General features: G+C 41.6%; 1 protein-coding gene across 2 annotated transcripts in view; it reads left to right on the plus strand.

Moving 5' to 3' along the window:
* Nucleotides 1-5,004: 5,004 nt before the first annotated feature.
* Nucleotides 5,005-15,755, plus strand: part of EMC2 (ER membrane protein complex subunit 2) — a 40,278-nt gene continuing 29,527 nt past the window's right edge. For both annotated transcript variants that reach the window (XM_065054258.1, XM_065054259.1), the window contains exons 1-3: nt 5,005-5,158; nt 9,681-9,794; nt 13,009-13,073. In XM_065054258.1, coding sequence (XP_064910330.1) covers nt 5,119-5,158; nt 9,681-9,794; nt 13,009-13,073 — 219 coding nt within the window. In that variant the 5' untranslated portion in view covers nt 5,005-5,118. The remainder of the gene's footprint in view (nt 5,159-9,680; nt 9,795-13,008; nt 13,074-15,755) is intronic.

A 15,755-nucleotide genomic window follows, 5' to 3' on the forward strand; every position in this document is an offset into this window, starting at 1 on the left:
GACCTGCTGAGCTGCAGACCCCGCGACACGGGAGCCTCCCCCTGCCTCTGCCCCGGCTGCTGCCCCCGGAGCCGATGGCTCGGGAGCACTGGCACGCCTGCTGCCCCGGGAGAGGCGCCCTCTCGGGTCCGGCAGCTTCTCGTCCTCATTTCTTGCGCAAGCACGAAGTGCTCGCCCCGGCAGGCACGGGGGCAAGGCATCCATTTCTTCTGCTCTGCCCTTAGCTATCGCTGTCTCCTACGAGCAAGCACCAAACTGCCAAACGCCGCAGCCCGCTGAGGGGGGGGGGTTGTGACCCAACCTGCCCGGGGAACGGGACAGAAACCGCATGAAAACTGCGGCATGAGGTCACCGGCACCGTGCGCACGTCAGTCCCGCCCGCGCCCGGCAGCGCCGTCACGAAGGCCGGGCGGGCACGGCCGGGCGGTGCCCGTGGCCCCGCGGGGCTGCGCCGTGCGCGGGGGTCACCGGGAGGGGGTGCCGGCCGGACCGCGGGGTGCCCGCCGGATCGTGGGGTGCCCGCGCTGTGCCCCAGCCTGCGCCCCTTCTCCGCTCCCCCCCTTCCCCCGGCAAAGGACACTCCTCACTGCACATTTGTTCACTTCAGTTCTGGGAAATAACAGCTTCCAGCACCAAATTTAAGCCTATGCAACATATTACTGTTAATGTGTACTTACATTTAATTAATGCCCACAGGATCTAGTTAAGACTCAACGGAAATTCTTAATTAAGCACTCAAGATTTCTTTGGGGCAGCAGTTTCCAGCTTGTATGTGCTTGGTAAATGCTGAAATTGAAGCACATACTACCTTATCGTATGAACTCAAAGAAACTTGGACCTGTGGTATTTGTTCACTTCTCTGCATTTTACATCAATCTCGGGAGGCTCTCGGTTTAGAGCAGAATACAATTTTAGGACTGTATAAATGTAACTACTCCTACATTTACACAGTCCTAAAATTACATTCGGCCCTTTGAAGGCAACTGCGAGGCCAATGTGGCCCCTGGTGAAAATGAGTTTGACACCCCCGGTTTAGAGTATCAAGTAGAGGAAGTGCTGTTAGACTTGCTTAAGGATTGTTAATGTTGTCAATTCATCAAATTGACTTATATTTCTTGTTTTCCCCAGCTTTCCAAAAGCTTCTCCTCTTTGCCTTTTCTCATGGCACGCTGAATGATGTAATTCTGGCAGTGTTCCCCATTTGTGAGTGTCAACAGCCAAGAAGATTTATAGTGTAGGGATAAAAAACTCCTCCAGCCATGGTCTCCTCTTGTCCTTTAGTTTCGGAGTCAGAAAGAGGGAAGTCATTTTAAATTGACTGTAAATACTAATGCTAAATTAGAAATGTTACTGCTTTGCTACATATATTGCAATATATAACAGTTTGTACTAGTCAAAATTATAAGGAAAAAAACTCATTTTTTTTCAAGATGACCTAGAAAATATGTACTTAGCATTTCCTAATTGTGGTGATGCTGTAATAAAACTTAAAAGCATGATAAAACATTCTCTCCTATATATTACCCACCGTAGTAATTCCCTTAAAGCAAATTTATTAATTTATTTTCTTACCTATGTTTCTTTTATGTTGGGAAATTTAGAACTTGATGCAAGAAAGTATCTGAAGTTCCAACATTAATAAATGAATGCTGAGTAGGACCAGGGTCAAAGGCAGTCACATTAAAGCACAGAGTCCTTAAGTCACATGATTCACATGTCTTGAATTTTGTGTATTTTTCATCCACTAATTTATCTACTGGGACTCATCTTTACCATCACTACGTAAGTTAATAGTATGTAAATGCTTCATACATAAAATGAAGCTTGTCCATACTCTTGTACAGTGCGCAAGCACATCTTAACAAGCGAATGAATCATTTGGTTCACATGGAAGACAAAATATCACTTTATTCATTCACAGCATACACAGATCCTCTATGTGTACATTCTTCCTTATGCCACGACTGTCCCAGAGTTTCCTCCTATACCTCATGTACTTGAAGGATGCCACCATTGCTACATTACTGAAATAACCCCTGACATTACTGAACTAAAACAGGCTCTAGATCTGAGTAGGTGATGAGCCCAAATATGTCCATATGCCCTGTATCTCATGCACAGGACAAACACTCCCATGCTTTGCTATACTGGTAAGCTGTAAATAAATTAAATTACTGTGTTCTTCTTCCTTGGTAGGTGTCACTCCTCTCAACTATAATTCTGACTGAATTATTATTAAACTGACTGATGGGTTTCATAATAAAAGAGAATGCTTTTTTTAATAGGAAACTGGGAAAAAAAAAAAAGGATTTTTTTTTTCTGTTTTCATTTGGTGGTATGTAGAACTAGCTGTGCTATCTACAAAAAGCTTATGGTGAGTTTTCTGCACCTTTAAATGGTCTCCTCAAAACACCTTGCATTTACCATTATTAAGTGCGATTTGGATCACTACCTTTCTGGTCGGCTCCTGCAGCAGTGGCACAAGAGCAGAACATGACAGATCCACAAAAGAGATTTCACATGACCATTCCCTTTTTAGAGCATTTTAAGCTTTATTAGCAAAACACTTTAAATTAAGTGATGGAGCTCCTTGGCATTAGAAAACATCTTTCAAAACCACTGTTTCAGTTTCCAAGAAAAAAAAAAATAATACCAAAAACATTTCTGTTTCCAGCTATAACAGTATCTGGCATAGCAGGATATTGTAACAATAATTCCTGTCTCTTAGTGAGTGTGGATGGTTTTCTCCTCCACAGTAAGAGCAGAGGAATGCAGTGAAAGGGTCAGTTTTGAGCTCGGCAGAACACAGCTTATGTGATTTTAGGCAAGTTATTCAAGTCTTTGTCCAAAAAAGGCAGCAGGCAACACTTACAGCGCATAACTTCAGGATCCAGTCTCCTCTTACAGTGCAGGTGGAGGGCTGCACGTCTTAGGAAGCAATCCAGAAAAACTGGGGAGCTGCCTGAATCTAGCTGGGAGAGGGATCAGAGTTATTGCAGAGAACAGAAACTGGACCAAATGCCTGTGAGGTCTCGTCTCCTGCCTCCTGCTGAGACAGAAAGTTATGGGCAGGTGCAGAAGCACAGAGCTGGACATCCAGGGAACTGAAATTCCGAACCCCTCCCAAGCACTTCAAACACACTTTTCTCAAATTGCAGTTGCTTCAGCATTAGGTGGCAGCTGACAGCACTTTTAAGAGGATCAAAATTTGGGATTTATATGCTTAAAAGTTCTGTCTGCATCCCACATTAGTCATTACAGCTAGCTCAGCAATCCACCAGCACTGAACTCAGCAAGCTCATTTCTCATTTTACCTCAGCTATTTCAGTGATACCCTGTAATGTGCAGAGCAGGTGTGTGCTAAATCCTTTCTGGATCTGGCACATCACCATTCTGCATTCATTCCTTTACCTGTAAAACAGGAGTAATAGTTCCCTACCCATAGGAGTATTATGATAATAAATACATAAATGTTTCTGGAAGTGTTCAGACAATACAAACACCGGTGTTGTAAAATTAGCTGAAAGTACAGCTTTGCTATACAAGGTCTAAACAACTCAGTGACTTTGAAAATCAAAAACCAAGGGAAGTAAAATGAAGCATACACAGTCTTCCTAGACCACCATTTGAATTCCAGTTGAGGCACATTAGCTGTTGAAGTCATTACATGTAATTACACTGTAGATTGTATTAAAAATTAGTAGTTTATTCTTGCTCAGAGGAAGCAACACAATAAATACAGAAACAGTTTTCTTGATACTAGGGGTATATTTGTTGATGGAGTTAGGGGATTAATTTTGGGTAGGGGGTCTGCGGTATTTCCCAGGAAAGATCTTGTCAGAATTTAATTTCAGACAAGTTGCTGGTGATACCAAACTACTGTTAAAAACCAGTTCTTTAGCACAGAATCACAGAATGTCAGGGATTGAAAGGGACTTCAAAAGATCATCTAGTCCAATCCCCCTGCCGGAGCAGGAACACCCAGATGAGGTTACACAGGAAGGCGTCCAGGCGGGTTTTGAATGTCTCCAGAGTAGGAGACTCCACAACCCCCCTGGGCAGCCTGTTCCAGTGTCTGTTACCCTCGCTGAGAAAAAGTTTCTTCTCAAACTTAAATGGAGCCTCCTGTGTTCCAGTTTATACCCATTACCCCTTGTCCTATCATTGTTTGCCACTGAGAAGAGCCTGGCTCCATCCTCATGACACTCACCCTTTACATATTTATAAACATTAATGAGGTCACCTCTCAGTCTCCTCTTCTCCAAGCTAAAGAGACCCAGCTCCCTCAGCCTTTCCTCATAAGGGAGATGCTCCATACCTGAAGTTAGAAATCCATCACAATTTTTTGAACATTTTCAGCAGAGATAGACACACCTATTTCATAACAGCTCTCTGTTACTGAAATTGGAAACCCTATTCACTAAGAAACCCTTCGTCTCGGTGACTCGGTGACTTCTCTGACTCCTCGCCAGAAATTTGCCGCCATGGTGGTTCCCTGCACATGGGGTGGCTGGAACAAACGTGGTGAAATAGCTGTTTTGCCCTCGATGGTTCATCGCAGTCTCCAGAAGGAGCCTGTGGGCATGGGGCTCGCTGGCAGTTTGCAAGCTGAAAATGAACCAATGCATGTGCCTCGTCATGTGTTCAAGGTGTAAAACTTTGCACCACGCGGACACGATGTGGAAAGTTTATGTGGATTATAAAATAGGATAAATTAATCTGCAGCCCTGCATGCCATCTCTGGTCTAGGCTGTGTTAATTCGGCCAAGCCAGACCTCTCCGGCCGCGGCCAGGACAAGCACAGGGTACTAGGGAAGCGGCCACCCCGCGCCCCCCGGTCACTGCGCTCTCGAAACAAACACAGATTAAACCCAAGAGCCGCGGCGGGACAAGTGACAGTCTTTCAACACGCCGTCCCTGCCGTCCCGGGCTGTGAGGGAGCGGGGGCCAAGAGCCCCGAGAGTTTAATCCGCCTCCTGCCGGCCCGGGCTGTCCGGGAGGGCGACAGCAGCACCACGGCGCCCCGGGACGGCGCAGCGGGCGGTGCCTCGGGCCGCCCCGCCCCCCCAATGACGGCCGAGCCCGTCACGGCCGCGCGTCACGCGGGCGGCCGCCAAGATGGCGAAGGTGTCTGAGATGTACGACGTGACTTGGGAAGGTAACGGCGCGGCCTCCCTGCTGGGGCTGGGGCCGGGGCCTGGCCCGGACCGACCGGCCCCCGGGCGCAGGGTGGGGCGACGGTGCCCGCCCCTGCGCGGTGCCCCTGGAGTCCCGCTGCGCGGCGGGCCCGATGCGGGCCGGCGCCTGTGCCCCGGAGCCGGGCGGTGGCCGTACCCAGGGGGGGCCGGGGGCGGCCGTTTGGCAGCTGCCGGGCTCCCCGGGCTGCGGGCGTCCGGCCGACACAAGCGGGGCGGTGTTGTCCGAGAAGCGGGGTTGGCGGCGGTGCTTGCCCCCTCGGCGGGCGGCGGCGCCCACCCGGCCCTCCCTTCGGCGTGTGACCGCCCGGAGAGCAGCGGGGGCCCGTGTGTGTCCCGCTGTGCCGCGGGGAGACCTGCCCGCTTGGTGCCCTCCAGGCGCGACCTCCCTGCGGGGACTGACCCTGCTGCCCCGAGGCTGGGGAGGGGGTGCCCCCGACCCTCGAAATACCAGCACAGCGCTTTCAAGTGAAAGTGGCCTGTTGGCTGGGCCAGCAGGTTGTGTCTCAGTCCACTTCTGGAGAGCCCGAGAGTTACCTGATGTTTTCCTAACATTTGATCATGAGCATTTGTGGAGGAGCTCTCAGGAGCTCTAAGGTGACATCAGAGTTTTTGAAAATCCTGCTCCCCAGGTCTTCGTAGCTTTCATATCTGTTTGATTGTAAGGATTTTTATTTTTTTTTTTAGTAGCAATACCTTTGGAAGTTGACCTGTAATTCTGAATAGTTCTCTTGTAAGCAAGTGTATGTTCAAATGCAAGGTTGGTAGAGTTTGCAATTAGGAGCAAGTCAGTGCTTTTCCATAATAATTTTGTCCTTAAAGGAAGAGCAGGTGATCCAATACATTCCATACATTATACAGTACAGGAGATAATGTAGAGACAAGCTATGTGATCTTTGATTTTTTATTATTATTTTTAAATTTATTTATGTGTTGCTAATCTGTGAATTGAACAGTCTGGGGAAGGAAAAAGCAATAGAATAATTTCCTGGGCACAGATTGTTGTTTGGTTTGATTTTGTAGTAACAGCGTAAGAAGAGGAATGTTGCATGGGATGGATTTTAGCAGATGTCAGTGACTTCGTCATCAGAACTAGTGCCCATGCTCTTTCCTGCATTGTCTCTTGTAGGACTCTGAAGGAAAACAAAATCAATTTGAAATATTTGCTTTTCAGCTCAAATTGCATTAACCTCATCAAATATTTTAGCTGATATTGAAGAAAATAGTGCTGTAGCTGGATGGTTAAGAATGAGGGGGACTTTCTTGACAGCGTGTCTGGTGATTGGTTTATATGTAGTTTTGCTCTGATGTTTGGTGGCATTACTGTGATGTCATTAGACTCATGTAACACTTTTGGAAAAGATTGGTCGCCTCTTATGTATCTTGTGAAAAGGTACAGCAGTTGTGAAGCTTAGCTTGAATAGAGAGCAGGCAGGCCACTGTATGGGAAGGGCAGTTGTATGGAGCATTACTGGTGTAATTGTCAGATTTTCCCAGAAGCTGCTCTAAAATCAGCCTGTATAAAGAACTTTCCGAGTTTTTATTTTCCTTGAACATATATTGTTGCAAACCCCAGAGATTTCATAGAATCCTAGAATGTCCTGAGTTGGAAGGGACCCACAAGGATCATTGAGTCCAACTCCTGTCCCTGCATATAACAACCCCACAGTTCACACCGTGTGTCTGAGGGTGTTGTCCAGTCTCTTCTTGAACACTGTCAGGCCTGGGGGTGACACCTCCCTGGGGAGCCTGTTCCAGTGCTCCACCACCCTCTGGGGGAAGAACCTTTTCCTAATGTCCTACCTAAACCTCCCCTGGCACATCTTCCTGACGTTCCCTCGAGTCCTGTCAGTGGTTGCCAGGGACAAGAGCTCAGTGCCTGCCCCTCCTCCTCCCCTTGTGGGGAAGCTGTTGCCACCATGAAGTATTCTCCAGGCTGAACAAACCACGTGACTTTGGCCGTTCCTCATACATCTTCCTCTCCAAACCCTTCACTAACTTTGTAGTCCTCTTCTGGACACTTCAGTAGCTTTATATCCTTTTTATCCTGTGTTGCCCAAACCTGCACCCAGTGCTCCAGGTGAGGCCGCACCAGTGCAGGGCAGAGCGGGACAATCACCTCCCTGCCCAGCTGGCCGTGCTGTGCTGGATGCACCCAGGACACGGTTGCCCTCTTGGCTGCCAGGACACACTGTTGGCTCATGTTCAACTTGCCATCGACCAGAACCCCCAGATCCTTCTCCACAGAGCTGCTTTCCAGCATCTTGTCCACCAGTCCGTATGTACAGCCATGGTCGCCATGTCCCAGGTGCAAAATCCAGCACTTGCTCATGTTGAAATAGGTGCAGCTGGTGATTGCCCTATTCTCCAATTTGTCCAGATCCCCCTGCAGGGCCTCGCTGCCCTCGAGAGTGTCAGCAGCTCCCTCCAGTTTTGTCTCATTGTCAGACTTGATTATTATTCCATCAAGTTCTGCATCTAAGTTATGTATGAAGACAGATTATTTCTTTTGGCTTCCTGTAGACTGCTTGCATGTTTTTAGGGAGCAACATTGTGGCAAGTGCGCCTGCTCCTTTGAACCCACAGTGTTTTAACTTATATGCACAAAGCTTGCTAACTTAAGAGAACCTAATACTGAAACAGATGTTTCAGTCATTTGGAACCAGCCTATATATGTGGCAGGACTGATTGTAATTAAAACTAGACATTTATTTAACTTTATTTTTACTTTTTTTTTTTTTTCAATCCCTGATTGCTACTACCCAACCTTGTATTATGTGCTCTATGTAAATCTGCCTCCAAGACTTAATTTATTATTGGCTGACACTTTTGATAGCTTTCTTAGTAAAAAAGTCATTAAGTTTGACAACATTGTAAAAAGCCTTGCCTAAGTTCTACTGCAATTTTTAACATTTTTGTTCACCTCTCTTTTAGTTAAAATTCAATATTTGTAAAATTAATAAGCCTCTTTGAGATTCACATGAATGAGGACATTTGTTTTTATTTTGTTTTTTGGTCATCAGCTGATATACTATGCTCTGTCCTGCTGTTTTTTTCTGTCACTGTAAATGTCATATTTTGGTGATGAATGGTAGATGTGTGTTCTGTTAATACATAATTCAGACACTATTCCATTTAGAATTACACTCAAATGGAGGCATTGATAATTTCCAAGTAAATGAGTAGGTAGAAATCAGACAGCATATTTATTTTTATGCGTTCAGCTTGTCAGCCTTTGTGAATGTTTTGTCTTCTCTCACATTCTTGCTGTCTAACTTTGAATTTCCAGGGACTGTGATGTGTCTAGAACCATTTAACTTTACCCATGCATATGAAATGTAACCCTGTGGTGGTTTTGGTTGAATTTCAAAATACAAAATGTAGCACAATAACAGTCTTATGAGCAATCCGAGATCACCTCAGGTAGATGGAAGAAAGCTCAGTGCTTAATTTTTACTGTCAGTTGTGTTAACTGTGCATTTTGAAGTGCAAGAAAAACTGACAATGTTTAGATCTATCATTGTGTTTGTTTTTCCAGCTGTTGTGAAGTTTAAAAAAAATATTGGCAACAGTTATTGTGGTACCTTCATATTAGTAAAACCACTATCTAGTAATGAAAACTATTTTTCTTAAATTTCCTCAAAACTTGTTGTTGTATATGGAATATCTACATATATAAATATGTATATGTGCATATAAAATCACATTCTTAACAATTTCCTGATCCAGAGGATAAATAAAACCTAGGCTAGGGACTGACCTCTAGCTGGCTCCCTGAGCATTCCTGCTCTCTTGGAGCTCTGATTCATGGTAAAAGTGCTCTTGAAACAAAATTCCTGATGCTAAAATGAACCATCTTTGCTGTCTTACCTACATAAACAGTGATAATTTTTATACCTTTGGGCTTTTTGTGGTGTAGAAAGCCTTCACTTCCATGTTTACTGCTCTTGAGGCTCCTTTCTGTAGGAACGTGTAGGTTCTTTTTAGGGTGGCAGTTCACAGCATTTTGCTTACACTGATAAACGTGAGCAGTGATTGAGTTCTCATAGTTTTTCTAATACTTGAAGTAAAAACATATTCACCTAGAGCAGAAATGCCATTTTAGTATTGTTTGGAAATGTAACTGTGAAACTACTTGGGAGAAATCTCTTGTAGCCTAACCATGGGTAATGTGTGTTCAATTTTATTATTTATTGGATAACTAAGTTTAAGGTTTTTTACTGCATGTGCTACTAACCTGAGAGACTGCAAAGTCAGAAGTGGAATTGATTACATTACGGCATGAGCACAGTTTGTGTGATACCCTTTCAGAGGTCTCATACCCCTATCTGTTCCCTAGCAGTTAATATTAGTAGACGTCACTGTTTTAGATCTGTTGCTCACTCTACACATTTCGCATATCCACGTTTTCCAGAAATAAAATTAAAATTCCATTACTATCTGGAAATCTCAGTATTTTATTTTTTTCCTCCGCTTTGCCCCCAGACATGCGTGATAAAATGCGGAAATGGAGGGAAGAAAACTACCGAAACAGTGAGCAGATAGTGGATGTTGGAGAAGAGTTAATTAATGAATATGCATCTAAACTTGGAGATGACAGTAAGAAAACAATCATTATTTTTAAAACTTTCGTTGCCTGATTTTGTTTTCTTTTTACAGCATCTATTTTGTATTTCTGTGTTGCTTTTCTGTATCTGCTGTTATTGATGAAATAGATATTATTTTCTTAGTCTAAGAGGCTGCCAGAATTCCTAGATTTCTCTCCCAAATAAGGACTGCAGGGAAAAGAAACGTAAAAATTACCTACTAGAACTGTGAAATTGCTATACTGGTAGTTAGGCCATTATGTGAAAACTTAGCATGAAACTGTTATCTAGGTGTTATTTGACTGATTTTCTGTTCTTCAACACTGTGGCAAAAGTTGAAAAGTATCTTTTTGTAACAGTGAAAGCTATTCCTTAGTCAGCTCATACCTACCGCAAGAGTTAATATTGATGCTGGTTTTATCATAACTTTTCATTTGTGATATTATAGTTTAAGGTAAATCTAAATTTCCACTATTCATGAAATTATTATTTTCAGCAGGTATTAACTACCTTATACTAATTTTAGTAGGTAGAAGCTTGGATATAACATTTCATACTAGAAGATATTTGTTTAGAAACACGTCACAATACAATAGCAGTCTTTACTATAAGCATAAAATTTTAAAAAAGGGTATAACAAACAGGGTTGTATAGGTTTGGATATTAATCTCACACAGGTTTTTATTTTAATGCTCATTCTTCTTTGTTCTTTTTCCCTTTTTTATAATTCAGGTGATTTAATATAGATATTCCATAATACATTTATCTTCTAGTTCTTTCATTTTATTAACTGCTATCACAAGTAGATTTTAGCAGCCACAATAGTACATTGTATTTACTAGTAAGAGTATTCCATACAATTAACTTTGCTTAGCTTTAAGTTAACTTTAATTTCAAATAATTTCAAATAATTCACTTCAACCAGTGTTTCAGTAATTAAAATCTCTGTGGTCCTTTCAGAAAGACACTTTGCCTCCTTGTCTTTTCGGGTCAGGAATCTTTCAGTGTTGGGTTTGGGGCTCTGCAGATAGGATTTGTTTTCTGTCGCTGCTTTGTTCTGGTTCGGTCTTATGCCCCCTGAGCTGCAAGTCTGTTCTGGACTTCTTTCCATTGTAAAGAACATGGCCACTGCAAATGTCGTATTTTTATGGATATAAATACTTGGATCATCTCCCCAGAGTATCATGTATTGAAAACACCTCTATGCACAGCAGTGAGTCATGAAGTCCATTTGGAGATTCAGGGCCTGAGGACGATATTGCACTGTAACTGTAACTGCTTGTTTTTAGACTGTGTAAGTCACCTTAATACACCCCCCTGCAAGAGGGTTGATGTAGGTTCCCTCTGCTTTAGAAGAAATTTGAGAAGTAACCTTGATTTTACTTTCTTCATACCACGTTGCTAGAAATTTATGAGAACTGTGTTTTCGTAAGAAATTGTCGAGGAGCTTGGTGCTTCTTTCAGACCTTACTGATGCCTTTCTGAAACACTGTTCTTGGTAACAGAGCTTGGTGCTTCTCTCAGACCTTACTGATGCCTTTCTGAAACACTGTTCTTGGTAACAGAGGCTGAGTCACTCCTTTCTTGTTAGTACTGAGTTTGTCCTTTTAAAGTTACATGTATTTTATTCTTTCATAAACTTGACATTGAGGATTCATTAGGTAAATGAGCTGCAATGTTCCCAAGGTTCTTAGCAAATGCATAAAAGCATCTGAAATTTATTGATGTATTTGCATTCTGTTTAATTTGCCTTTAAAAGTAGTATCAGAATGGCGAGAAAAACTAACAACCAAAAAAAATACCAAACACCTGCAGCAGACCTAGAATTCTTTCTTGGGTAGCCTTGGAAGGTGGATGAGTTGTATATGATGGATGTTCGCAATGGCTAATTTCAGAATGCATATAGAAAGGAAAATAATGAATTATTTGGATATCTCTGTAACTTGCCTCCTCAGGCAGAAGACATCCAATGTAATTGGGGGAAAAAAAGATTTTATAATTATTAGAGTTTTTAAAATAAAGACAACTTATCAAATATTCAACATAATTATAATTAAAAGCTAGGATTTTCTTATGGGCAATCAGTAATTCAAAGCTGTAGAGTTGGTCTTCAAAGTGAAGGTATAAGTACAGATTAGAAAAAAACACACCCCTCGGAACATGTCACTTGATTCTCTTACAAGTATTCTTTTGCCTAATCTGACACTAACCGGTTCTAGGGTTAGAGTATCAAAGCAGAGGTTTGATCCAATGAGAAGAGCCATTTCATGAACTATAAAAGTATCTTGTTCTTGTGTTTACAATTTTTTTCAAATATATATTTTATATCATGGAAATATGTTATCGGCATTTTGTCTGCATCTACGTATTTTTACATTAATGAAAAAAATATACACAAATGTCTTACAAATAGTTCCAATGAGAAAGAGGGGCTACAGGCAAATTAAAGCTTGTTCCTCTTCTTTTGTATACTTGGCAAGAAATAGTAATTTCTTTTAAAAATAGTGGAAAATCATATAATAAAATCTATTTTTAAAAATGACAGGGCCATTGTTATTTTTATTTTGTATTTTATTTTATATTTTTATTTTATATTTTTATTTTGGAAGGTATTTGCTTCTGTTTCAGTTATATGCAATATTGGGTGCACCTGGTTGAGTTTACATGAGTTCAAAACGCTTTGTTCTTCTAATTCTTGTGTTATGTGTTTCCCACTACTATAACCTCTCTTTCCTGCACCTTGGGTAGCTACACTGTTAAGTTCTGTACATTCAAGAACTTGGTAGGCCTAGAACAGAAATAATGTCATCTGCTATTGATTTAGAGAAATCCAGGAAGAAGACAACATTTGCAGTGAAAGAGTGAAGGGAAATGTATTTTCTTTCTAGCCCAAATGGCTGTTCTCTAGGTCTGATCAGAGAGTAAGTCCTAATGGGGATCTGTTTAGAAGACTGCAGCTATAATGTAGGGAAAAGCAGAGAATCAGAGCTTTTTTGCCTTTCAGGATGTGAAAAGGTACTTTGTTACCAAAAGGAATGAAATTGTTTAAATGCATTTTTAATTATTTCCAGGAGTTTCTTAAAATGTCCCTTTCTCAGTAGTGATCCGCACAAGTAGAAGGGGAAAAATACGCAGACAGAATTCATTAATCTCATTTACATTGTAGGTGTTTCCCACTGCCTTAAAAAAAATCAATTATCTGCATTTAATGTCTCTTTTGTGTCCAGTTTGGATAATATATGAACAAGTGATGATTGCTGCTCTGGACTGCAGTCGAGATGATTTGGCATTGGTAAGTTTTCAAGTTGGCTTTTCCTTCAAACCTTAATTTTTCTTCCTGGGTGTGTGTTCCAGGTAGTTCTTTGGACAGTTAGAGGTTATTCTGTACTCCATAGCTTGGACTTTTAGGATAGGTATAGAGAAATACACTGCTGGGAAGAAACCACCTCCACCCACCTTCTTGAATGTGTAACTTTTGTTTAGGCAGATCATGTCTCTTCCATAGCCATGAAAATATTTACAGCTACTTGGGTATGGGCTAAATGTCAAGAATAATATTGAAGTTGCCATATTGTAGAGAGAGGGTTTGTTTATTGAAAAACTCTCAAATTATATTGCTTTTTTTTGAATGTTTGGAGGTAAAATGTCCTGTCATATCGTGTTATATGTCATGTTGGCTATCATCAAAGAAAGTCATTGACATATAGGAGCAAGTCTTCAAGATTAATAAGGAGCTGGACTGCATAACGTGTAAGAAAGGGCTGAGAGATCTGTTAAGTCATGAGAAAGCTAAGAAGGGAAGGTATAAAGAGGGTGGAGACAAATTTTTGTAGATGTGCAGCAAAATACAAGTGCAAGAGACATAAGTTACAACAAAGGAAATTCCAATTAGGGGTTAGTGAACACTTTGTGAAAAGCGCCATAGAGAGGCTGTGGAATCTCCTTTGGAGACCGTGCACTCACTTGGAAGCTGGCTCTGGTTTGAGTGGGGACTTGGAGCAGGTGACTTCCAAAGGTTCCTTGCAATCCCAATTATTCAGTGATTCTTGATAAAAATATTGTTAATAGTTCAGGTAGTGGAACAGGCTGCCCAGGGAAGTGGTTGAGTCACCATCCCTGGAGGAGTTTAAAAGACACGTATATGTGCATAGGGACATGGTTTAGTGCCAGTGTCAGGTTAACCGTTGGACTCGATGATTCAAGGGTCTATTCCAACCAGAATTATTCGATGATTCTATAATGGATATTTGGGTTCAGTCCGTTTGTGTGCACATTTATTTGAATTATACAAACAACAATTTAGATAAAATGAGTTTGTTTAGAGCTAACATCTGTTCACTAGATTAAAAATGAAAACAACACCGAAACAGACCCAAGAAACCTAACCAAGCTTAGCTAATCCTTTAAAAGCAGCAACTGAAGAAGGCAAAAGTGTGTTTTGCAGGCAAATTTTATTAATCTTTTCATCCATCCGTCACAAAATGCTGGGGGGAAAAACCTTGAGCTTGTCTTGTGCCCTGAAAACCGGGAAGCTTGAGCTTATTCTAGGTAAAAAGAAAGATGTCTCAGGAGTCCAGGTCTTCCATGAGGATTACTCTTCCAGTGCCTTGTTCTCTGTCACGTGATAAAATACCCTATAAACTCATTGAGGTTTACGTGATGTCATTTGGGTAAAACTTAATGGTCTGTGATATACAAGGGGTCAGACTAGAGGATGTAGTTGAGACAGGGCAATTTCAAAGTAGGCAGAACTAGAGAAGTTTCTCTTGCATCCCATATGTATATGGTAAAATGGGGTACACTGGAAAATACAGCACAACATGCTGAACTTGTTGTGAACCTACTGAACATCCCTTTCTTTTATTCCTCAGAAGAAAATATTGTTGTAGTATAGCTCTCTGTTCAAAGAAAACCAAACAGACTTACTGTTTAAATAAATATATTTCTGTGTTCTGATTTATAGCTAAAACAATTTTAGTCTTTATTTTCAGGGTCTTTTTAGGAAGACTTTCACAAAATTGTTGAGGGAGCCAGTGTTGAAAGATCAGTTGTGAAACACTGTTTGTTTTTACTAACCCTGGCAGGGATCTTAAATTGCGTTTCTGTGCCCTCTAAGGAATATTGCTTGAGATGAGGGAAGTGCAACATTTCACATGCAGCTCAGAAAGGAGGTTAAAAGCTTAGAGGGAATCTTAGTTGTGGTTTGGTTTTTCGTGTTTTTGTTTGTTTGTTTGTTTGGTGTTTTTTTTGTGTTTTTGTTGTTTTGTTTGGTTTTGTTTTGTGTGTGTGTTTTTTTTTTTTAATTTGATTGATTTATAATAAAGGAGTAGTTAATTTGAACAAGTCAACATAATATGTGGCTTTCTACTACAGCTGTAGCCTCAAAGCAAGCAAACAGCTTTGGAACTTCTTGTTTTAGCAGTGAGCTTTTGACAGCTGTGATACATTTTGCTTAGGGCGATAGGTCTGATCGGCTCCAAATGAGGAGGCTGAGATGGTTTTCAGAGTCATTTATCTGACTTTTGATTTTTTTCTTTCCTGTTTGTGTTGCCGTTGTCCTCTCTGTCCTGCACAGAATGACTGTGTGTGTGTAACACATGGCCCTGCTGCAGTCAGCCGGTTCTTTCACGTGCCTTTTGATGAAATTGCCTTTGGTTGACAGGCACTTGCACCACCAGTGTTTCACATGCTGAAGTTCAGATTTATATTTCTTTGTCAGGCCCTTAGAGTTAAAAATTTATATAATTTAAAAAGTCAGAAAGCAAATTAACTGCAAATTAAGTTTCACATAGAAATGAGTTTTGCCATTGTAACTGCTGAGTTTCTGAGAGAATCAAGTGGGTTGTTGATGTAATGCAGAACCAGGCCTCAATAATTTAAATTATTATGGGGATTACAGTTTAAATTTAAAAAGGAGACATTCAGAGCTCCTAAGTCAGAACATTTTGAAGATACAGCTCGTGTAGTTTATTCA

Source organism: Columba livia, chromosome 2 (assembly GCF_036013475.1).
Source record: "Columba livia isolate bColLiv1 breed racing homer chromosome 2, bColLiv1.pat.W.v2, whole genome shotgun sequence".
NCBI classification, from domain to species: domain Eukaryota; kingdom Metazoa; phylum Chordata; class Aves; order Columbiformes; family Columbidae; genus Columba; species Columba livia.